Source organism: Synchiropus splendidus, chromosome 7 (assembly GCF_027744825.2).
Source record: "Synchiropus splendidus isolate RoL2022-P1 chromosome 7, RoL_Sspl_1.0, whole genome shotgun sequence".
Lineage (NCBI taxonomy): Eukaryota > Metazoa > Chordata > Actinopteri > Syngnathiformes > Callionymidae > Synchiropus > Synchiropus splendidus.
Genome location: NC_071340.1, coordinates 6235547 through 6258942, shown reverse-complemented (window position 1 = coordinate 6258942; position 23396 = coordinate 6235547). Strand labels below are relative to the sequence as shown.

Below are 23396 nucleotides of genomic sequence, written 5' to 3'. Positions count from 1 at the left end.
CAAACCTCTCCACTGTCTCTATGGTGAAGCTGCTGACCTGGCAGTCTGCCCCCAAACTAATGTGCCAACCCCCATTCACTCTACAGCGCGAGTAAAATATAGCCAAATATAAGACAAGAGGCTATGGGGATTAGAAATCCAGAAGGATTCTGAGGTTTGAATGAGACAATCATGAACCAGTTTGGTTAATGATTTTCTCTGAAGTCTCACCTCCCCACCTGTCTGCCCTTGTGTTTGTCTTCACTGTAGGTTCTGAAGTCACTCCTATATTTGACTTTGTCTCTCACTCTTTCTCCTTTGGTCACTCTTTCCGGGCCGTCACTATACCCCTCCTACTCCCTGAAGCCTCTGCCAGCATGTGTTGATCTCCCCCTCGTGTTGCTTTTCCAAACTGTCTGTGGCAGATGAGTGGCTGAGTGAAAAGACAGAAGTACCTATTGCAAGAGAAGCGGAGATACAGCGAGATTGAAGTGAACCATAGAAGTCAAGGAGAGAACAAGAGAGGAGTCCGAGGTCGCTCCCGGCTCTGTCAAACAGTTGGTTGAGAGTTTTAGAGGGGGAAGGGGAGGACTTTAGGGGGAGGGCAGACTGGGGAAACATGCTGGCTCACTCCTTCAGTGTCAGTGTCTGCATGGAACTGTGAGTGGAGAGCTGATCCACAGTCTGTTCAGCACTGGGAGAATGGATGTAACAACTGAGCTGTTTTTGTCTTGAATCACTTGGATTAAGATTTTCGATGATCATGGACTCTGACTCAGACTCGCCCTTCAACTACTCTTGGCCGTCTTTTCCAAGGATGAGGATGCGAAAGAAGATGGGAAAGAAAGGTATATAGTCATCGCTCATAGTATCCACAGTGCGTGACACTGGACTACTACATTTAAAATCCATGGCAGTTGATGAGAGTGGTTTACTGGTATCTGATATTTCTGATCGTACTCTCATGTCTGTGCCTATTTACTACTGCAACGTCATCCTGCTGGGGTCAATCATGACAGATGGAAAAAGTGAAAATGTGTGAAAATGTGCTGCGTCGGCAGACACTTTTCTCTGCCCACTTCTGCAACAATAAAGCTAAATTTAGCTTGTTCCCATTACCAATCCTCACCCTCAGACTTCCACTCAGGCAATAGCGGCAAGATAACAGCCTGTTTGCTAGTGATGTAACCTGATATCTGACAGTGTGTCGCGGAATGTCAGATGTCCACTCCAGACTGATTGAATGCCTCGGAAATTTCGACAGCTTCTACTGCAGTTGCTGGCATGGATGGAGGGCAGTATTTTAAGTTGTTCACTTTTGATCAGTGAGTGGTTTGGAAAGCTGAAGTGAGTAGGCTAATGCAATCCCATCATGCTGTCGGTGTGTTTGTCACAGTTTACCGTGACTGCCGTGCAACTGATCTGTGCTTCTGAGTGTGATGTCACTCCTTAATAAACCTTGAAATGTATCAAAGAATTATCGCAGTGGTACAATAATAACATTTCTCTATGAGACTGATTTGCTCGAAAGATGATGGGAACTACTTAAGGATGACCATTTGATGACTAGTTACCCTAGTTTTTTAGTTACTACATCTATGAAATGCATATCTGACCACAAAATCTGCGTGGCATTTTACCTCAGATCCTTTGTTGTCGACTCAGAGGTGGAAATCCATCTCACCGATGCAGTACTTGGCTGCAACCCTTCAAACGTTCATGATCGTTTCATCAACATATGCGCAAATCTGTATAGAGAGGAGAAGCAGCCTCACTTTAGGTCTGAATAATGCGCTGAGACTCCTGCAGCAAGCTTAATTACCACCCACTGTATGGTCAGCGAGCGTCTGACCTTTTATATGCATCATCGAGCTCAAGTGGGAGTCTAATGGAACATCAAATGGAATGCAACTAGTTCATGAGCATCCTTATTCTAAAGCCGTGGCTCAACTCCGAGTTCCAGGTGACTTTCCAGTCTTAAGAGGTCCACTTGATGGTGTCTGTTGCTTACTCTTCTCTTTGAAAAAGTGGGGTTAGGGTCCAACCTCTTATATTAAGGGAGAAATAACTGAATCCATCATGAATTGCTTGACCTTTGGCTTCACATCTGCTTTAGAGATTTATCCACCATTATTCCTCTCTTGAAGAAAGCCTGTCATTTTTCTTCTTTCTGCTAACAAAGGGCTCGACTTTGGAGGTACTGATCCTTTGGAACAACTGGGATTGCAGTTCTGTTGGCCAATCAGTACTTTATCTTTAGGATAGCGAGCCTCTGACTTCAGTCAAATATCTGTCTTGTCTTTCCTTGTTGATCAGTAATTTGAAGACTTGGAATTTTTTGTTTGGTTGTTGTAATAGTACAAAGTAAAATTCAGTATAGGAGCATAAAGTTGAAGCTGTGTTTGTTGCTGGCCAAAACAATTAGGGTTTTTAGTGAATATAATGACCTGCAACTTCTGTGTCTCGTTTTTCAATTGTGATGTGACGTTGCTCTGGTTGTGGCTTGAAAAGCAATTCTGTCTGAATTCTCTCCTCACATCTTCACCCCAGACCTTAAACCTGCAGCAAAGCTCAAGAAGAATCAATGGAAGATTTTAAGTACACATTGAGACACAATTGTCTTGTAAAGAGGGAAGAGTACACCACATCTTTCTTTCCTTCTGTAGTCTGAACCAGACACTCTTGCAGAATAATAAGCATGCGACTTTGAAAGGATCAGTTAAACTGACGACCACATCTTTGTTAATATGCCATTGTGTTCTCCACATGTGCAGTGTATACAGTCAGATTCCTGTTGATGCTAACAAGATTGTCTGGCGAGTGATTGTTTTAGTTTTTAAAGAGAGTGTTTTGAAACTAAATCGTAGTTGCGTGGATGCCGTGTCTGTGGGAAAGAGAGTGAATCAGAGCCGGACACTGTGCAAGCGCAAGTTACTGCCATGTCTGTGTCATGGCTTCGCTCCCGCCGTCTCTTTCCTCATCTTTCAGCATCGAGGTCTGCACCATTATGCATGTTATTGGTCTGAAATTATGAATGACATGTACAGTGCTGCACCATAAGGAACACCTTTATAATGTGGTATGCTGGAGTAAGCTTTTTCGATTAATCTTGGAGACACGATCTGATGTGAAATGCCGAGCAGGGCAGTGTGATTTCAGGTGCTTGGAGGTTTATTTCTCCACTTTTAAGAGTTTAAATGTCTCCATTTGAGTGACAGGCTCAAATATCAGCATGACTGGAACACAGAAATGTGATGCTTGGGTGCTGGGACGTTTGACAGAAGTTGGTTTGTGGATTTTGCTGGACAATTGTTTTATTAATTTAAACATGCCTTGAAAGCTCTGAGGTCATCCACTTATCCTCTGTTTTAAGGCCTCTGATCTGAGGGTGTTTTTGTTTAATTTTCTCTTGGTGCTTAAAAAGTGACATCATATAAGCAAACAAGGTGCTGAAAATAAACAGTCAGGTGGCAATAATGAGGAACATTGTCATGCAAAGACCCAAAAGACTCTTAAGAACTAATAACAAGGTGAAAGTGTTCTAGAGTATGTTTGTGTCCTCGTGCAACTTTTGAAGACTTTCAGTTGGAGGCCTTGTGGTCGGCCCCTTTCCGTCATTCCATCCTCGTACTCTCTCCTAGGGGTGTGCAGGAGTTGAAGGGTCGCACTCTGTTTAACTTCCTTGGCCTGGAGACCTGGCACTGACTGCAGTCTTTGTGTGTGTCAACTCCAAAAGTAGGTTTACTCCCTTCGCTTATGCTCCCTGCGACTGTATATGGTTGAATCACGCTCTGCAAAAATATCACCACAAGACGACTGTGGTGCATTAATCTTGAACAAGTATCTCCGCACACTCACACACTTTACCGACTACCCTTCTTAGTAGTGGCAACCTGCAGACAGATCTCGCTGCTTCCCCCGCAGACAGATCCATTCTCGTGCAGATCTGAAGTGTTAGTAACACGAACTCTCGGCTAACTGATGTTAAACACAGAGCTCAGTTCACCGAGGCGACGTTTATGGGTCAGAGGTGTATGAATGATCAAGCTGTTGGCGGTCAGCTGTGGCTTTGGACTTCACCCAGAACCACAATTATTAGTTCTGTCTGTCGAGTTCCTCAAGTGGGTTCATGTGAAACGTTATCTGCTTCAGAACAGTGCTCTGACCCACTTCCAGGCTTTCGACTTAATCTTGGCACTGTGGATGCTTAAATGAAAGCTGTATTTAATAAGTTTGATTTTCAGTTTGCAAAACCCGCTTAAGTAATTGTACAAACACACTCAAACCCATACTCACTTTTGAGTCCAGACGACTGTTTTTAAATTCACTATTCTGCACGCTGATGATTTCAGAACTTACAATGTCAAATAGTACAAAAAGTGAAAATACAGTAGATTACTGTTTGGTTTTAATTTATACCAATTCATTGCATATACATTTCCAGATTGTGAATATCATGTGGAGAAAACAAACATATATGCAAAAAGGAAAAATCAAAACTATTATGATTCAATTATGATTGAGTCAAATTGTAATCCTAAATAAACATTAAGGCACAGTGTAGATGAGTAAATGTTAGCATTAAGGTGAATTTTGCACCTTTAGGCTACATTTAGCACACAAAACACACACACACACACACACAGACACACACAATATGAAAAATATTTTTTGTCAAATAAATGAAATGTATGAAAGACCATGAGATGAATAAACAAGGAAACAATAATAAATGCAGAACAGATACATTCAGAACATTATTTGCTGCTGAACTATTTAAATATGACGACAGAAACTTGACACTGTCATAATGCATTTCTATGTGCTCACTTGGTCACTTCTCTGGCGAGGGCATGATGAATGCACGCACTGGGCTCATGTGGCCCAGGTCTGCTCTAAACTGTATGTAGGAGTGGAGCGGTCATGGTGTCTCCGCCTCTCAACCCAGCTTGCTGGGACGGCTTCCAGCCTGACACCCCTTAGAAGGAATTAGCAGAAGAAGGTGAAAGAAGATAAATTAAAGCATTAATAATGTTGCAAGCACTTTCCAAGAGATGACTGTGGAGGGAAGGTAAACAAGTAGCTCACACATGTGGATCATAATATAAGCAGCTTTGTCTTCAGAGGTCTCCAGCAAGACGACACATTTTCTCTTTTATAGTTGATGTATTATCCATTTTCCAAAAAAGAAACCTACTCTCTCCTCAGTCTGTTTGCAGGTTTAGTCCGACAAGGAAATGTCTATTTTTGATCTGCACCCTCTGAGTGTTCTACATTGTAAGGGACTGAATGTAATTCTGGTTGTAAGTGCTTTAACAGGCAACCAAGCTGTGGCTTCTTTTTCTGATCATAGATAAAGCTACTTAGGCTTAATCTAATCTCTCTGTAATATGATGACCTAAATGTATTGAACAGTTTTGGGGGTTCATAATGAGTGCAGACCGGGCGTCCATTCATCAAACTGAGCTTCAACTGGTGTCCTTTTTTTTCCCCCCCGACTTGATGTGGCTGGAACTGAGCTCATCTGGCATCCTCATCAGTGTCGGCTCCTGCTGCCTCTCTGATTTATGAGACTCACAGGCTGAAGGAAGCACAGCCAATCGCTCCTCTGATTTATTCACTGCTGGAAGTTGCAGGAGTCTTTTCCTTCTTCTTTGTGGTGCGCTCTGTTTGAAACATGATTTAGCTGTGGCTTTCACTCTGGTGTGATGTCTATGTTGAGAATCTAGTGGGAGTCTTCATTCTGAGGAAGGCTTGTGTTAGCCCAGGATGTCATTAGCAGCATTTGACCGCCGGAGATAGTGAGGCAGCTCCTGATGTTGCCTGGGACAGATAAGCTCATAACCCTGCAAATGGTTTGGCAGAATCTTTGTCCCTCATTATGGTTTTCCACACAAGACAAATGTCCTGTTTTATTGACGGACACAAAATGACGCTCATTTCTTTTCTAACTTTTTTGATGAAGTGCTCAAAGTAGGTTTCTTTTGACTCAGGGAGAATTTAAGCTGCTGTTATTGCTGGCATCAAGTGTGGAAAATAGCTAAGCAGTTTATTATGAAGTCAAATCAACCAATCATTAAGTTATTCATATGTTGTCAACCACTTTACCTGGCAGACCAAGCCTGAAGCTGGGTCAACAGTTCACTGTGGACCAATACTTAACTAGACATTTCTGCTAGCCATCCATTTTCTATTGGTTCTCCAAAGCAGAAGCACAGACCTCCCGGGTCAGTCTGCAGCCACAGTCTTGCAGGCAACTATTCCCTCAAAATGATGGGAGATAAAATTAAGAGATAAGAATCTCCAGTGTTGCTCATTGCCCTGCATTCACTGTCTGCACTGATAGGAGGTTTTACACGTCCACTTAGTGGACAGTGTAGCATCCCTTTCTGATGAGTAGCAGAGCATATACAGTATGTGTGCTTGAGCAGACTTTGTTTCAAAAGAGTAGCACAAGAATGAATTTCATGGATGCGCCGTATGGTTTCAGCTTGTTTCAAAGACTGCTGCTGGAGATTGTTGACCGCTCTGAGGTCAGGAGTGCAGGCAGTAGGGAAGATGTATAGAGGCCAGAGAGCCAATAAGAGGAGCCGTATTTTTGTTGGCGCACTATAAAAAGGTTCAATTTACACTTTGGCCGAAGACGTATGGGCTTCGTCTCCGTCTGCTTGTGTTGGGGTCATATGGACTCTTGAGTTAAAGTGACATAGGCTCACTTGTCTCACACAGGATGAACTCTAAAGACATGTAAACATAGTTGTTTTGCTGTTTTTTCACACAGAACATTTGATTAGTATGAACAATCTATTCGAAACATGTCAGCCTGTTGCAATAACATGAGCGCAGTGTGACTGTCTCTCTTTGGCACATATACATATACATATACGTCTTGAGACCCTGCACTCTAGAGGCTAGATGTAGTCGGACTGAACCTAAAAGTTGCAAGATATCAAAATTGTAGTCCTACTGTAGGTCCACATATGTTGTTCCTACTCATATTTTTTTTTTTTAGAAAGGCACATAGTTTGTTATTACAAAAAGTGAAGCTGACAACCAATCCAGGGAAACCCTTTTTGGTCGCTTGTTTCCTTGGTCTTGTTTTTCTGGTCATGACCCAGAGTTCATGGCTGAAGCCAAGAGTGTCTATCAAGCTTGGGGAATTGTCTGGAAAACCACAAACAAAGCAAGGCAGTTGAGCGATGTAGCTCTTACACTAGCCACGGTCGTTCACGTCTTGTGAACATCCAGCTTGTTACATCAACAGGAGCTAATAGCAGAGCTCAGGGGTTTTAATCTCAGCCAGTAGTGTGAGATTTAGTGTGACTCTGTGTGTAGTGGCTGGTCGATGGCGACTGTAGCGACCACTGTAACAGTACGACTTTGGCTATAATATTTAATAAAGGTATATGAACAGTCATTGAAACACAGCAATTTGCACCACTGACAGAAGAGGAAATTTGTGAGTATAGTTAAAAGAAAGCTGTATTGAAGTGAATAATCCTGTAATGTATTGAAAATAAATGTAATCCAGACATATGTAACGTACTGGCCCTGCAGCATATTGAGCCTACTCCTGTTCAGGGTTGCGGGGAGTGCTGGAGCCTATCCCTGCAGTCATTGGGCGAGAGGCAGGAATACACCCTGGACAGGTCACCAGTCCATGGCAGGGCACACACACCATTCACACACTGGCACAACCTAAGGGCAATTCCGATTGATCTAGAGAGCATGTCTTCGGGCTGTGAGAGGAAACCGGAGTGCTCATAGAAAACCCACAGGCACAGGGGAGAACATGCAAAACCCATGCAGAAAAGCCACTGGTCCGACACGGCAAGAGTGCGAACCACTGGGTCGCAGCATATTGATATTAAAATTAAATAACACATTTGAAGGCGGTGGATATCAGAACATCTTCTATAAATATTGATACATACGCTACAGATAAAAATGAATAAGTACGTCCCATCGCTCACTTAGCCACTACTTGCTGTATGTTCCACTGCAGTGTCATTTGGTGGATGATGGTTTTATGCGTGAGAAATACCCCATCTTGGCGGTGAAATAGTTCAAATGTGTGTGTCACACGCTGAATGTGTCACTCGGGGTCTGTCTGAGTGAGAATGAATAGTGATGTCAGCCATTGTCAGTGAAACCGTCTTCCACGAAGTTCATCTTTTTGGAAGAAGGAAGGGAAAAAACTATGAACTGATAATCTTTCACATTTATTCTCACATGACATATAGAGTCATTTTGAACCCAGATAAAAAAGGACCTTGGCTTAATGTTGAAATAAAATTGGCAAAAAGTGTTGCCAACTATGAATCAATGATGAAAGTGCTCATTATGATTAATGCTGAAACAAACATCATCTGCTTACATTTTGCAACGTTGAAATAGTAACACCTCTTCAACATTGAATCAATGTTTTTTGCTATTTGCGGATGTACTGTAGAATTACCCTTTTTCTCTGACATGAGTCGAGTTTTCTCACTCAGGTGGAGTGATGTGGAGTGATTGTGTTTGCACGACTGTTGCACTGCCTTGCAAGCATATTCTGGAGGGTAGGATGGTCCCAGGAACCTCCTCAACTTAGTGAGCATAAAAATCTGCAACTGCTGCTGCCCATTTCAGTCATTTGCAAGCTTGTTTTTCCGAACACACTTTCCAAGGAAGCGTGCAGAAGCTGTTTTCTGTGCAGAATAACGTCCCAAAGGGAGTTGTACATGTGTAGGTGTGTGTGTGGTTTGAGAGCATTGGTGTGTTCTGCTGTTTAACAGCTTAAGCAGCCTTGTCCTCACAGAGGCTCCACTGTGTCCAGCGGGTTTCCCTCAATGCGACTGTGTGCTAGGCAGGAGGAATGATCTCCCCTCACCTTCTTCTCTCAAAAAGTCATGGAGGGAAGAAACCTGGAAACAGATTTTCGATCTCAACTCTGTGCGCCTTCACGAGTGTGTGCAAGGACCCATTCACTCACACACCGGCACACACACACACAGGCTGTAGAATGGCACTGGCTGTCCAGGATGTGGATGTCACTTCCTGTGTTTGTCAAAGAATATTTGTCGTTGCTGTGGAAACCTAATGTAACATTGAAAATCCCCTCACTACAGAGAAAAGTCAGTCCATTGGGCAGGGACAGTCCTCGTCTCCAACCCTAGCTGCTGCCGCCAGACTGTCAGCCATGATCCATGGCAAAGACAGAGTCTATGCCAACGCCATGCTGGTGGACCAGGTGAGGCTTAACTTATATGACGTGAAAATTACGTTTTGTTCTTGACCTGTTTAATTCTCAAAGATGTTGTTTTAAATCTGCACCTCCAGGTGGATGACGTGGACATCAAATATCGTTTACCAGGCGATGAGACAACTCATGTTGACACCCCCAGCTGGGATTCACACTCCATGCCCTCTAACTCTGTTAACTCCCCCAAGACGCGGCGTCTCTTCTCCAGCCAGCATGCGGAACAAGCAACCTCAGGACATTGCTCAGAGAATAAAAGGGCCCAGTCCCCTCTTGTCTCACCACGCTCTTCCCCTTCTCCCTTCATCTCCTCCCCATCATTCCCATCCTCGCCACTGGCTTCTGCCTTCCGACTATTCGAAGGTGGACAGAGGAGACAGCCCGGACTGCCAGTCTCTCCTGCTCTGGTCCGTAGAGGATGTAGCCTGCCTGCAACCACTCAAATCCTAAGGTAGGACAGAGTTGAATATAATAATGTGTGTTTAAGTTTTAATGAATAAATCAATAAATAATAAAACAAGAGTTTGAAATAAAAAAAAAGCATTACTAATTTTCAAGGTCAAAATCTGGAGTCACATAGGAAAACATATAATTATGCATTTGCACCTGAACACACCTGTTACTGTTGTGAGGTGCTTTTAATGTGTTTAAAATACCATATAACTGTTTTCCAGTTGTGTTGTACAGCAAAAATCTCAGCTTTTGTTTTATAACGTTAACAGGAAATGACAATAGAAGCTACCATGACATTGCAGAATTACACATTTAAATTTTCCAGTCTGACAAGAGACTGTTGAAAATACCGCCACACTGTATCATCTAGATCCATGCTACTCCACGGTCAGATACTTTTACTCGTGGTCAAAGGTTGATAGTGCAGAGAGAATGAAATCTTTTTATCCTCTATGGACCGATTCTTCATTGATCGTAATACATTTATGCATGTCTACAATATCTTCCAAATGTCTGATCTGATTTGTGAAGTTCCTCTACGTGCTGGATCCAGCTGACTCATGCAAACAGCACAGCTGCTTTTTGGGCTTCTTGAATCTGTTACGCATAGATAAGACTGTGTTCCTGCAGCTAACCTGTGTGAGTGCACAAATATCATCAGCATGGAATTTCAACAATGTTTTTGGATGCAGCTTCTTTCGTCAGCGCTGGTGTTGGAAAGTGACAGGAAGTCTGGACACAATTGAGCTGTTTGTGTTTTGACGTTTCTCTGTACATTCTTTCCAGTTTCCTCTCTGATGCTTCAGAACAAGCACATGAGGCATTAATACTGGCCTGCCCCATCTATTGTTGCCTGTGAAGATTACACAATCATTAGTTGTTGAAATTAAGAGCTCTAGACATACATCTTACCAGAAACCTACTTTGCCTTTTCTGAGACAGAAACAAAGAATAAATAGGCAATTTATAATTGTGGATGCATTTGTGTATGTGCGGGTGCAGCTCCAGTCATATGGTGAAAAAATAAAGTTGACTCAGGTTATTGAAAATTGCAGTGTGTCGCTGCAACACTAAATTAACTGTTTTGTTTACATTAAAAGGCAGCAAGTGTGTTGAACACAAATCATTTTTGATGGGGTTTTATTTGGGTTTTGTGTTTTACCCGCCTATTTTCTCCCAACTCATGATGTTTAAATGTGTTTGTGTTCAGTCCAAGCTTGGAGTGTGACAGTGGAGAGGAGGACGTCCTGGGTCTGACCTACCCGTGCTCTACTTTTAAGCAGCAGTCGTCGCTCAGGTCCAGCTCAGGGGAGGAGAGAGACTCTTTTGAAGCTACTCTGGAGATTAACCGAACTCTGTCAGACAGCACGGACAAGTCCTCCAAGGTATACTTACACAGTTTGTCCCCTGCCTCTTACCAGCTGTAACCCCTGAAAACGAGAGCACACCCACATATGTTGCTCTGCTGTTTGATAAGATTCTGACCTTGCCACCACCTTCGCTTCTGCATTGCCTTCCTGCCCGGAGAATTAATGGGAGACACTTGTGATCTGCAGGTTGACTGTTGGTCCCTGAACATCTCTCATAACAGTACATAGGCTGTGCTGATCAACTTTTAGTGTGTGACATTACTGAGCTACCAGGAGGAGAACACAAGTGATGATGTGGTGGAGTGTGTGCATATTAAAGAAATATTTAGACTTAACAAGGATGAAGAAATATTCTGACTGACCATTAAAAAAAGTTGTCAGCATCACAAGTAATGTTTACCAGTTATCACTTTTCTGCCACCGTGGGCTTTGCTGTGTTTTTATTTGTCGTAAGTCTCACATGCCTCCATTTGAAGCTTTTCGACTTGGCAATTTTTTTTTACGGCTCACAACCCCTCGTCTTTGGGTTCAGCCTTGTCTTTGTTCTGTTGATAAGAAAGGTCACCAGTCGCCTCCTGTGATAAAACACTACAGACTTTTGGAACTCAAAGGCAGGAAGTGATATTATATGACGAACACAATAGGTTAATACACAAATAAGGCTCAGTTCCGTCTTAAAGGTCATAGAATATGGCTGTTGAAAAGTTTCTATGACTCGACCTAATAGATTATGATATTTAATTCAAGTATCTCACACTGACACCATTTTTCCTTTTCACCCACAGAACCAAGAGGAGGCCGAGGTCCGTCTGCGCTCCTACTCATATTCCTCCCCCAAAGCAAAGCCGTCGCGCCCGCTGCTAAACCGAGAAGCGACCATTACTGACCTGGCAGAAGGTGAGTGAACTCTGACCGCATTACCTCTGTGGCCGTTCTGTTCTGGGAAGGTCAGCAAGATGGACACATGTGTCACATGTCTCGCAGGGTTGAGACCAGACAGGTGTCGTAAATAAAGCAAAAGCTCCATAAAGTCGATGTGTGTTTAGTGTCAGCTGAGCAGTGATACAGAGCTGTTATACATGTGTTAGTGACCTCCGCCACGGCCTCGCCTTCCTCCTGTATAGGTGGTGCTTTCAGTAACGGCGGTCGATCTCTGCTCCAAGCTTTATCTCTGTCTAAATCCCTGTCCCGACTCCACCAAGTTAGTAAGTACCTGGAAGACAAAAAAGATGCTCTTTGACTTTCTTCTCGCGGGAAATTGGCTTGAACTTCGCAGTTACCGGAAGACATGGAATATCATTGCATGAACTCTCTTTTAAAAACCATCAGGGTTTTATAGGTGTCTCCTCCTGGCCCTGGAGGAGTTTTTTGCACTGGCCTGTTAACAAACAGATGCAGCAGCAGTAATAAAGCGTTAGTTCGTCCAGCAAAGCAAGTGGAAGTTTATTTCTCACCCCGCTGCGGAGCTGACAAACAATATATGGAGCAGTTACTTTCATTCCATCTCTGTCATTACCTTCTTGGTTATGTGATCCCTAGTGTTTATCTGTTTGGCTGTTAGCAAAATAAGTTAAAAAATGGAAGAACTGATTCCATTTAAGTTTTCAGTAAATCTTTAAAATGCAACAATGAGAAGATGATAACCTTTTAATGTCAAACCTATCATCTGAATCTATTTCTTGTTGCACTGTTTGTGCGAGCGAGCTACTCTCCCATTGAGCTCATTGGTATAGGCAAGCACGTTGGGTTAAAATAAAATCATGGATGTGATGGATGAGGACTTGACGTGGAGGGAGGGGAAGATGATCAAGACAGCACTGGACAGGGGTCAGTGTGCGCATGACTGGCCTGCACTACACACAGGCATATTATAATGTATATCAGGACCAGCACTGACTCTACCACCATTAAACACAACCTGTTTGGATCGCAGCTCACAGGCTGCTCACATGGCAATGCCCACCGTCATACGTGCTGACCTCTGGCCGATGGAAACACACTACAAAAACGGCTGCCATTATTTCAACTAAGAAAATAAAGCAATGCATTTTCATGTCTTCCTTTATCATGCAGCTCACAAATCTCTCACTTGGTGGTTGGACTTTGCATGTTCTTCACCTGTGGAAATGCGAGGTGATGTCAAAAGTCTTGACTGGAATGCACTGTGGCTGAAGTTTCCGGGCTAATCCAGATGAAAAGCTGTTAGAAATACATATTGATTTGCCGACCGACCAACCAACTGAAAACACTCGAATATTTCAAAGGTTTGGAAAACTCATCAATGATCTGCGGAACAGTTCTTCTGGTTTCCATCCTGGGCTTATTGAAGGCAGCGCTCATCTGCTTTCTTTCTTTTCCAGTTACTGTATGTGGGATTCTTTTTATTTATCTCAACTGGTTTCTGATTGGGGACGGTGGTTTGTAACCACGATCTGCTTCCAAAATGACAGTTTATTCCTGGTTAACTCATTTTTCTGTTGAATTACAGAGCAGAGCGCCTTCGGTCCGAGTGACAGCAGCAGGGAGAAGAGGTAAAGTCTTCTTGTGTGTTGATGGGAGCCAGTGGAGGGTGCAGGCCGTGACGTTAAAACAGCCATTTAAGGCCTCGGTGTCCTGCATGTGAGGGCTTCAGAGCCTTGACTGGACAGGATGTGACATACTTCCTGTTCCACTGCTGTGGCCAGAATGCACTCTGATCAGAACCTCAAACAACCCTGGATAAACAGCTAACCTCTCAGTGTCCTTCAGGAACACACACCACATCACTGAGGACTGAAAGGGCCCACAGAATGCACATGTCTTCCGAATATTTACATGGCCTCTTTTTGATCTTGTCTAGAGTAAAAAAAACACCCCCAGATGTGGTTACACATGTTCATTTCATACCTCTGTCTGTTTAAGGTTGGCTGGTTTTAGATGAAGGACCTCTCTTTATTTATACAACCGCAAACTTAAAAACCTTTTTAAACAAATTACAAATGCATTAGATGCCCCTACATCAATGTGGATGTTCACAAACCATTATTCAAAACTAGACAAAGGCTGTGTCAATGTTTCTGAGCCATTGCTATCTACGTGAATATTCAGTAGTTCTTTCATTGTACACACCAGTCTGCCAAGCTGGTTTGTTGCTCTGCTACTGGCTCATGTGCTACTACTTGTCCCCAAATTTCCCCTTTCAGAGGTAAAATTTAGCCCCCATTGCGAGGAACTGTTTGTCCTTGATCTAGTGAGTTGAAAGTAGTCATTAGTTCTGGTGTTAGCTACAATTCTTTGCTCTGCTGTCTATCAGAGGCACAGGCTCATCTCAAGACTCATTCGGCGATTTAGAAATGTCCTTATCTGAGGGTGAGGGTCGACCCTCCCGCTGTGCTTCTGTGCTGAGAAAGAGTAGTGCGTTGTGTGTCATCAACTAAATCTATGACTGTATGAAAGTTTTTCTATCCTGGAACACCTTTGATGTGCACTGACCACTGCAGACTTGTGAAATTGATCATTTATACACATTCTTCAGGTGTGAAGGAGTCAACATTTTGTGGGCACCTAAATCTGCCGTCATTTTTTTCACCATTCATTCCATCATCAGTGCTTCATCTGTCCTCCATGTTCAGCTGCATTTTAGTGACTAATCACCATCAAACTAAAACAAACTTGTCACATACGTCCGTGCTGCACTACATCAGGTTTCTGCGTACTCACATTCACTTCTATTGCAGCAGTGAAACAACAAAAAACAAACAAAAAAATAGTGCTTCTGTTTATTAACCTACACAGAGCAGCCACTACAAGTATACACTGTCGCTCATATGACTGTAACATTACCAAAATACAGTGACATTTCTAGTCTGACTTTCAACAAGGTATTACTACACGTCTATTCTGAACATCTGATGACCCCGAGGAGAAGATTTTGGGTTGAGCTGTGTCATATCCACGCAGGATTTTGGGCTTCCGTAAACGGGCCCAGTCAGCAGAGGAAGAGCGCAGCGCATCACCCCAACACCTCACCCTCTCAGAGTTCCTCAAAGAGTATGTGTTCGCCCAAATGGCCTCATGAACGACCGAACACGCATGTGCGGCTTCTCCCTTGCTGTTACTCATCCCTTAACTGAATAGCACCTCATATTCTACTAATGTTTGTTCCTCTTTGTTCTCATGTGCCTGTCTTGTTGCACTTCACTGTTGTTGCCAATATTAATATCCGGAAGTTGAATTCTGAAAGTACATCACTGTATTAACTGAATCTGAAATGTATTTTATACATTGTATATATATTGTGTTGATTATTTGAAAAAGAAGATACTGGACCTAATTGAAACGGTCTGGCATAAAATCTAATGGCAAATCAGAATATTTTTCAAATAAATCATTAAAAAATGTTTTGTTAATTTTGTTTACTGTGAAAAAGTAAGTAAATTAATAGTTAAACTACTCGCTTACTGATACTACCACATACTAAATAAATGTAAATATATATTTCTGAATATTTATATTTATGAATAATTAATGGCTTAGTTCCATGTATAAATTAAGCTCTTTTAGACAGAAATAAATGGCTTGCGGCTACGGTTGTTTGATGAATATTCTGTTCAACTGATACCTAAATGGTGAACTATAGTGAATGAGAAATTACTGCTGTGTTGTTCAGAATTCAACTTCAACGATCCATTTCCGTATTCATAATATTCGATATGCAACGCCTCTCAGTGGAACAGCTCAGAATAGTCAACACGTTATTAATCGCGTCTTGTCAAGGTTGCACTAAAAATATCTCCAGGCAGTAGAGAGTTTCAAGCACGCTGAGCATGTTGTCATGGACTAAAGAGGAATCCTGGATGAGTTCTGGACATTCTTTGATGTCAGCACCCCAGCAGTGTCCTAGAATAGATGGTCTTGGTGAATGAAAAATACTAATATGAATGTTGACCGTGTTTCTATCTGATGTCTATTGACGTGTCAACTGACTGAATCTTCACAAGGATCGAGGATGAGGAGTGGGACAAATACATAATCCCGTCAAAAGTGGAGTCAGAAAAGTACAAAGTTAGTCGGACCTTCAGCTTCCTCAAGAACAGGATGTCGAGCACCCGGAACAAAGCGAAGGTGAGCAAATTAGTTATTCCTGCTTCAAGTTAAATTCCATTTGATTTATGAAGTATGTCTAGCAGAGACGTTTCCAACTAGCCGTGGGAGTCAGCTAGTAACCTTTTTTCTCCAATCTAGACTGTCATTCATGTCATAAAGTTCTTGGATGTGAGTTGTCTTCTGGCTTAGCTCTTTTCCAATTCTAATGAGTGTCCTGTTCACCCATGGTCCAGTCAGTTGCTCGTAAAGTTCCGCAAACAGTTGCTGCACACATATAGTAGAGGAATGTAAAACTTGCTTCCATTACACTACTACTTCAGCAGTGATGTTGCTGCTGAATTTTCACGGTTCTGTCATCTTAAAATTGGCACAGATTTTTTATCAGGATTCTGACCTTAGTACTACCCATGGTTGAAACCCTTGAGCAATGATGATGAGAGATGGGTGAAGCTTGCGAATACTGTGAATCCTGATCTGTATCTAACCATCTGGCCGGATTAGTGACAAATATGTTCACTCACTATCGACCAGTCTGGCCAGGTGCCTGAAAGCTCCTCTTTTGCTGTACTCACCCGAGAGCTAGTCCCGCTCCTGAATGCAGCGGTGAGGATAAACCAGCAGCTCATGACCAACATGATTTGAAGGACCTCTCTGGCTGTAAAGGTTTTACCACCTCAGCTCAGGATTCTTGTGCCTGTTGTCTTGTCACAGTGCCTTTATTTGGCCTGAAAGAAAATTCCGTCTGCGAGAGTCTTAGCAACAGGACGCAGTAAAAATATCCTCTTACATAACGCGCAGACCCCCGACACAGCACCATAGAACCAAAACACTTTTCGTAGTAAACTCTTCGTCCTCTTGACACGTGAACATGTGCCGAGCATGTTCGCATGTCTGCATTGATACACACTGCAGTGTTCCTGGTAGGAAAATAAACACACAGAGGGGTCTTGTTAAGGCCCCCCGAGAGTGAACAGCCGCGGCTGCAGAGTCCTCGTGCAGCTCTACAAAGTAAACATGTTGGGGGCCCTTTAACTTGGCTTCAACAGGTGGACTTCAGAAAGATGGTGGCTCCACTTCCAAATCACAAGATTTAACTATGAAGGGTTAAGCAAACTCTTCAAAACACTGTTCGAAAAGTAGAGAGTGGCATGCAGTGTTTCCTTTGTATGTTTTTGAGTTCCCTTTTGTTTTCTTCCACACATCTGAGGCAGCAGGCGGATACAGTGCATTAGCCAGGAGACATATCTCTCTAACGCATCTTGGGTCTGGCCCAGGGCTTCCTCCCTGACACATCCTGGTGGGATGCCACTTCAGCTTGCCTCGCTTGATGTGGAGGAGGCGTAATTCGATTTGAGTCTCTCGAAGATGATTGAGCTCCTCACCCTGTCTGTAACAGAGTCCAGACACGTCACCATCCCTTCACTCATGAACAAGACTTCCTGTGGAATCCAATGTAGAGTAGCTCCTTTAGTCCGGTGTGACCTGTGTGTTCAGGTGAAGGGTAAAGACGTCAAAGAAGCAAAGGAGAAGACTGGAGCCACCAACACGCACCAATTCATTCCCTCGTCCCCATCTGGTCCTGCCCTTTGTGTGGCCTGCGAGAAGTCGGTGTCTGGGAAGGAGTTGCTGCAGTGCTCCAGTGAGTATCATTGTCCTCTCGTCCCCTCACGTCCCGCGGCGTCTGTACTGTTTGGAGTCGATGTAAATCGTTGTGCACGTGCTGCTGGGATGTCGTGTCAGACCCCCAACACACACACACATGCACACGCAGACACACCAGCTGGTGTCCAGAGAAGTGATGATTGTGTTTATTGTTTTTGAACCCCTGACGTAAACTGGGATTTAATCTGATTTTCTCTTCAGATTGTTTCCTGACCATCCACAAGAACTGTCGAGAGTTGGCTGCTGCCTGCGGAAAGGTACGTTCGGTCAGTCTGACACCAGGCGACCAGCACTGTGAAAGCAATTCACCCTGGTTAAGCCTGGAGAGCCTCTGATGGGAGACACACCCTTGTAGGTGCCAGCTACCTGCCTGACAACATCATTAGACATAACATTATGACCACCTGTCTCATTGGTAGTTCCCGCAGTCGCAGAAACGTATGCGATGTCCCTAAACATTCCTGACCTGAATTTTAATGTGCCAATGTTTCCGCAGAAGCTGCAGGAGAAGAGCACGCTGCTGTTGAAAAGCAAAATCCAGTCACTTCCACAGAGTGAGTCACACTTTCCTGCCTCGGCCCTCCTTCTCATCAAGTCAGTCATTCACCACCACCCTCCGTGTTGTTGATCTTCTCTGTTAAAAAGTTACATTTTAATCTGCCTCAGTGGGGGGTCAGCCATGTCTGGAAAAACACTCAGATGTTTTTAAAGATAGCCTTTTGTTCCCCAATTTAGTGATATGACACAATCTCTTCTTCCCTCATGTCATATTAATGTGAATAATATGAATATTATATTCATTGTTTTTTTTCTCCAAAATTATTTATTCATTTTGCTAGGTTGTGTTTTGTCCTTCGGCTCACACCTGGCAGCACCATTAACTTAAGAGAAACAGAAGCAGAATGTTTGTTTTGATGACAAGACTCATCGTTGTGTCTGGGGAAAATAAGATTCTTATTTCCCATCTTGCTGCTCTAGGCTCCCAAAAGGAGAGCAGCCCGGTTTCCCCTGTCCCCTCCTCCACATCACTTCCTGCCATCATCCGAGAGAGGAAAGATTCAGCTGCTCTGTCCAAAAGTCTCTCTGTCTCTGTAGAAAACAGGTGAGTGAGAGTTGTTTCCCCAATTGCAGCTAGTACTTTTCAAATTCTGAAACTGCTTGCAACGGTTTGTAAAACAATCCACGAGCACGCTAAGGTGAATGGATGACTCTAAGCATCTGGGAACACGTTTGTATGTTTCTGTTCAGACGTCTGAGTGATGCTGGACTAGATGCCGAGTCTGGGATCAACCTGAGCTCAAACGGGTCTGTGTCTGATGAGGGAACTCCGGTGACTGTGACTCCTCCTTCGCTGGAGCCACAGATCACAGGTGAGAGAGATGAAGCCAGTCACCTCTCTGTCTCTTCATTAAAAGGCTGAGCCGATTTTGTTTAGCTTCCACAGATACAGTTGAAACTCAAGTGCAGAACGACCTGTCATCTGACCTGATTGGACTAGAAGCTGAGTCGTGGAGTCTCGCCGTGTGTCCGGACTTCTGCGGACAGAACGACAGGCGCACTGTCAAGCGCCAGGATGTGATATATGGTGAGTTTCTAGAATCCGTCAGATGGACGTTAGTTGCAACTTCCATCGTCCATGGTGCTCAAGTTTGGATGATCCACCTGCTTCTCTCCAGAACTGATGCAGACTGAGCTTCACCACAACCAAACCCTCACCGTCATGTCAGAGGTCTTCCGCAGAGGAATGCTGGAGGAAGTTCAACTGGACGCTGAGATTGTGTCACGCATCTTCCCCAGTTTGGACCCTCTAGTGCTGTTCCACCAGAGCTTCTTAGGAGCGCTGCAAGAACGAAGACAAGCTTCAGTCCAACCTGAGGACCAAAGGAACTACCTGATCCACCAGGTCGGGGACATCCTGCTGCAGCAGGTAGGTGAAGACAGATGGAAACTTCCCATCTGTGAATGTTTGTACCATGCTCGTCTCTAGTTCTCAGATGAGAATGCAGAGAAGATGAAGCAGCTGTACGCCGACTTCTGCAGCCACCACATTGAGGCTTTGAATCTTTACAAGGAGCAGAAGCAGCAGAACAAGAAGCTACAGAACTTTGTAAAAGTGAGCGACAGATCTATATTCAGCAATGATATCACATATGTTCAAATAGATGTACCTTAATGAGCGATGTTGATGATGATTTGTCCCCCCCCCCCAGCAACAGAGCAACAACTCGCTGGTCAGACGGAGAGGAGTTCCAGAGTTCATCCTGTTGGTCACGCAGCGGATCACCAAGTACCCGGTGCTGCTGGAGAGGATAATCCGCTACACTCCAGGTGAGTCTAGAATCAAACCACATCTGCATGTGGCCCGCGTAGTTGGCGGTTTGACCCTGGATCCTAATGTGTTTGTGTCTTTTTGACATCGACACCTCACACAATTGATCATGATACAATTGATTCAGTTCCAAGATGATAAACCTAAATACTTGAATTCTTCTTCTATACTTAAGATTGCATACTGCGTCGAATCCTACTACCGTGTAACTGTGTGTGAGTGGAAGACTGAGATAGAGGTCAGCATTCTCACATCACTTGTGTCTCCTCAGAGGGCAGTCAGGAACATGCCGACCTGTCGAGTGCACTGGCTCAGATCCGTGACATCATCACTGCAGTGGACCTGGCTGTCTCCAAGTATGAGAAGAGTCAAGAGCTTCAGGAGGTTCTGACGCGACTGGAGAACAAAAGCTTCGCCAAGCTGAAGAATGGGAAAGTGGTCCGCAAACAAGACCTGCAGAGGGAGCGCCGGGAGCTGCAGCACAAGGGGCTGGTCTACTGGAAGACGGCGACCGGACGACTCAAAGGTTGGTGGGACATTGTCAGTGTGCAATGAAAAGTTCTGAAAACCTCATGTTATCTTCATTCCTCTTCAGACACTCTGGCTCTGCTGCTCACTGACGTACTGGTTTTCCTGCAAGAGAAAGATCAACGGTTCATGTTCGCTGCTGTGGTGAGCAAATGTTTGGAAAATGTGCTCATCCCTTCAAGGGACATTAAAGTGACAAATCAGGGCAACTGAACCGTCTCGTCCATCTGTGCTGTGTATGTACCTGCAGGACCAGAAGCCTCCAGTGATCCCTCTACAGAAGCTGATTGTGAGAGAAGTTGCCAACGAAGAGCGAGGGATGTTCCTCATCTCAGCTTCCTCTGTTGGACCGGAGATGTATGAAATCCACACGGCCTCCAAAGAGGAGAGGAACTCATGGATGAGACACATCCGTCAGGCAGTGGAGAGGTTTGTCGAGTTATTTACATCCTTGGTTGTGGACCAGATAAAATATTTACCTCCTGCTTACCTCTCACCAGCTGCCCAGAGGAAGAGGAGGAGGAAGAGCAAACAGCAGAAACAGAAGAGGCCAAGCGAGCAGCAGAAGTCAGAGTCCAGAAGATTGCCAAGTTCCAAGGTTTGCAAAGTCATTTGATGAAGCTGATCACATGACCTACAAGGAAGTTGACGCATGTCTGTGTGTGCAGAGACCTTGTTGAGTCAGGACCAACGCATCTGTAACAGTCTGGAGGAGAAGCTGCAGCTCTATGCAGAGCTCACTGACCTCACTCTGCGCTCCCCGGAAGCTGTGCAACACCGCCACCTCCTGGTGCAGCCAGAGAGTGACGGCGACGCTCCCCGACAGGCCAGAAGCCTGCTGACCGCTGCGCTCAGAGAAGGTGAGGCTGGTGCAGTCCAGGTGTGAGTCAAGGCGGCTTTTGAGCTGATTGCTGAAGGATGGAGGGAGGAGGGCACCCTGGACAGGTCACTAGCCCATCACACCTGTGGAGAAATTATTGAATCACGTCATATGGAAGTGAAACCCCAGGAGTGAAAACAACTATTTTATAACCCACTCTGCAGCCGAGAACCTGATCCAGCTCATCCAGACTCGGGACGGGGTTTCCCAGCAGATCCTGCCTCTGTCTGTCCAAGGACCTGGCAGCAGCAACTACAACAGCCATGGCAGCAGCGTGCCGGAGTCTCCGTCAGAACGTAAGTGGCAGAAAGATAACGTGGTCCGATGTCGAGCTGTAGCTGAGGTCATGTGATCTTGTTCCGCAGAAGACTATCTCAGCACGCTCAGCGTGAGCTCCACGTCTCTGGCGTCTGAAGGTGATTTGACGGGACTGGACGGAGTGATGTGGAGCTCTGGAGCAGAACTGAGGAGAGGAGATGCCAAAGACACGCTCCACAAGGTCCTACTCCTGTTTTGAAATGACTCCTTCATGAATGTGCACTAACATGTTTCACCTGCAGGTGGTGGAGAGTGTCCAGAGTTTGACTCAGCTCCTCTACAGTCTCCAGGTAATGTTTAAATCAGTGGTTTGAACCTCAATTTTAGACGCGAAAAATGAAGTCTGAGGCGTTCCTCTCGTGTGCAGGCAGCTGTGACTCTTCAGGACAGCTGCACTGAGGTCCACAAACTTCTCCTTCAGGAGGCCGAGAAGCCTCAAGTAAGGAGCGCCATCAGCCTCCAGAGCAGCCAGGTACTTCTGTCAGGATTGATTCTGGATGAGATGAGGAAAGCATTATTGCAACTCACAGAATTTGAAACACAGTCCAAGTCGCAGGGCGAACGAAAGGTTAATTTTAAGTGAGAGTTATAGCAGCAAAAGCTTCTCTGTGGTGGACTCTACACAGTCACTTGTCCAAACATTTCCCACCTTTCCCTTCTTTTGTCATTTTGTTTGTCATTTTTTAGTTATTATATTATCACCACTAACAGCAACAATTCAACAACACAGTAGTTGTGGTTCACTGTTGGACAAGTGTTGTGAGGTGATCTGGCTTTGGTGCGCACAGGAACAGGAGAGACAGCGGAATCTGGACAGGAGGAAAGAGGACGTGGAGAAGAAGAGCATGGAGAGGAAGGAGATGGACGAGGTGCAGAAGCTTCACATGAAGCTGAAGCAAGAGCAGCAGCGCTGGGACAAAGAGTGTGTGGCGCGAGAGAAGCATCAGGTGACTGTCAGCTACAGTACTGACCTGGATCACTCCACAGGAGCTGAAGTAGTTAAACAGGTGGTCGTCATGCAATGGCTGTGCATCTGTTCCGCAGCTTGAGCAGGAGAGCGGGCTGGAAGAGAGGGAGCAGTGCTGCCTCCTGGAGGCAGAGAGGCTGAGGTGCGAGCGCGAGGAACTGGAGGCTCAGCTGCAGGAGTACCAGCAGAACCTGGAGCGACTGAAGGAGGGTCAGAGGAGCGTGGAGAGAGAGAAGGAGAAGATCGAGGCCCAGCAGAGGCTCCTGCAGAGCTGGAAACACACCAGGCAGAGCAGCCTGCCTGTCACCATCCCTCTGGATGGATACCAGGTTGGACCAGAACCTCCCCGTCCTCTGCACTCAAACTGACATTTTAGAGGAAGAAGACTTAGGAGGGAGATGGACTTAGCTGATATGATGATGCTAGACGTATTATAAGTGCTGGAGAGAAGAGGAATGAAGCTCAGTGAGAACAGGACTGAATACATGTGTGAGTAAGAGATGAAGGAAGGAGTAGAGGAGGTGAGTTCAGGTCACACAGAGGAATGATCCTCGAGGTGAAGAGGGAGGTGCAGGCAGGTGGGA

General features: G+C 44.6%; 1 protein-coding gene and 1 long non-coding RNA gene across 12 annotated transcripts in view; one reads left to right on the top strand and one right to left on the bottom strand.

Annotated features, from left to right (window-relative positions):
- LOC128762285 (rho guanine nucleotide exchange factor 28-like) overlaps positions 1 to 23396 on the top strand; it is a 41184-nt gene that overhangs the window by 15910 nt on the left and 1878 nt on the right. For 2 of the 7 annotated variants that reach the window (XM_053870422.1, XM_053870429.1), the window contains 28 exons: positions 9090 to 9211; positions 9301 to 9671; positions 10884 to 11058; positions 11829 to 11940; positions 12168 to 12248; positions 13532 to 13574; positions 14983 to 15072; positions 16023 to 16146; positions 17623 to 17767; positions 17992 to 18047; positions 18287 to 18344; positions 18769 to 18892; positions 19039 to 19160; positions 19226 to 19375; positions 19467 to 19717; positions 19778 to 19903; positions 20001 to 20118; positions 20391 to 20645; positions 20715 to 20791; positions 20898 to 21076; positions 21148 to 21245; positions 21316 to 21507; positions 21692 to 21823; positions 21893 to 22026; positions 22088 to 22135; positions 22213 to 22317; positions 22634 to 22792; positions 22890 to 23141. In XM_053870422.1, the coding sequence (XP_053726397.1) occupies positions 9090 to 9211; positions 9301 to 9671; positions 10884 to 11058; positions 11829 to 11940; positions 12168 to 12248; positions 13532 to 13574; positions 14983 to 15072; positions 16023 to 16146; positions 17623 to 17767; positions 17992 to 18047; positions 18287 to 18344; positions 18769 to 18892; positions 19039 to 19160; positions 19226 to 19375; positions 19467 to 19717; positions 19778 to 19903; positions 20001 to 20118; positions 20391 to 20645; positions 20715 to 20791; positions 20898 to 21076; positions 21148 to 21245; positions 21316 to 21507; positions 21692 to 21823; positions 21893 to 22026; positions 22088 to 22135; positions 22213 to 22317; positions 22634 to 22792; positions 22890 to 23141 (3899 nt within the window). Of the gene's footprint in view, positions 1 to 663; positions 828 to 9089; positions 9212 to 9300; positions 9672 to 10883; positions 11059 to 11828; positions 11941 to 12167; positions 12249 to 13531; positions 13575 to 14982; positions 15073 to 16022; positions 16147 to 17622; positions 17768 to 17991; positions 18048 to 18286; positions 18345 to 18768; positions 18893 to 19038; positions 19161 to 19225; positions 19376 to 19466; positions 19718 to 19777; positions 19904 to 20000; positions 20119 to 20390; positions 20646 to 20714; positions 20792 to 20897; positions 21077 to 21147; positions 21246 to 21315; positions 21508 to 21691; positions 21824 to 21892; positions 22027 to 22087; positions 22136 to 22212; positions 22318 to 22633; positions 22793 to 22889; positions 23142 to 23396 lie in introns of those variants that run through there. The other 5 variants (XM_053870428.1, XM_053870423.1, XM_053870424.1 and 2 more) reach the window with 5 other exon arrangements.
- Positions 18726 to 23228, bottom strand: LOC128762287 (uncharacterized). 5 transcript variants are annotated; one of them, XR_008415549.1, is made up of 11 exons: positions 22817 to 23228; positions 22082 to 22338; positions 21685 to 21990; positions 21393 to 21610; positions 21138 to 21303; positions 20892 to 21022; positions 19959 to 20752; positions 19763 to 19852; positions 19507 to 19630; positions 19276 to 19325; positions 18726 to 18879 (listed from the first exon to the last, which is right to left on the bottom strand). It is a non-coding gene; the product is annotated as an uncharacterized LOC128762287 (long non-coding RNA). The 5 variants fall into 5 exon arrangements; XR_008415546.1 differs by having other exon boundaries at positions 21127 to 21303; positions 21685 to 22338; XR_008415545.1 differs by having other exon boundaries at positions 21685 to 22338.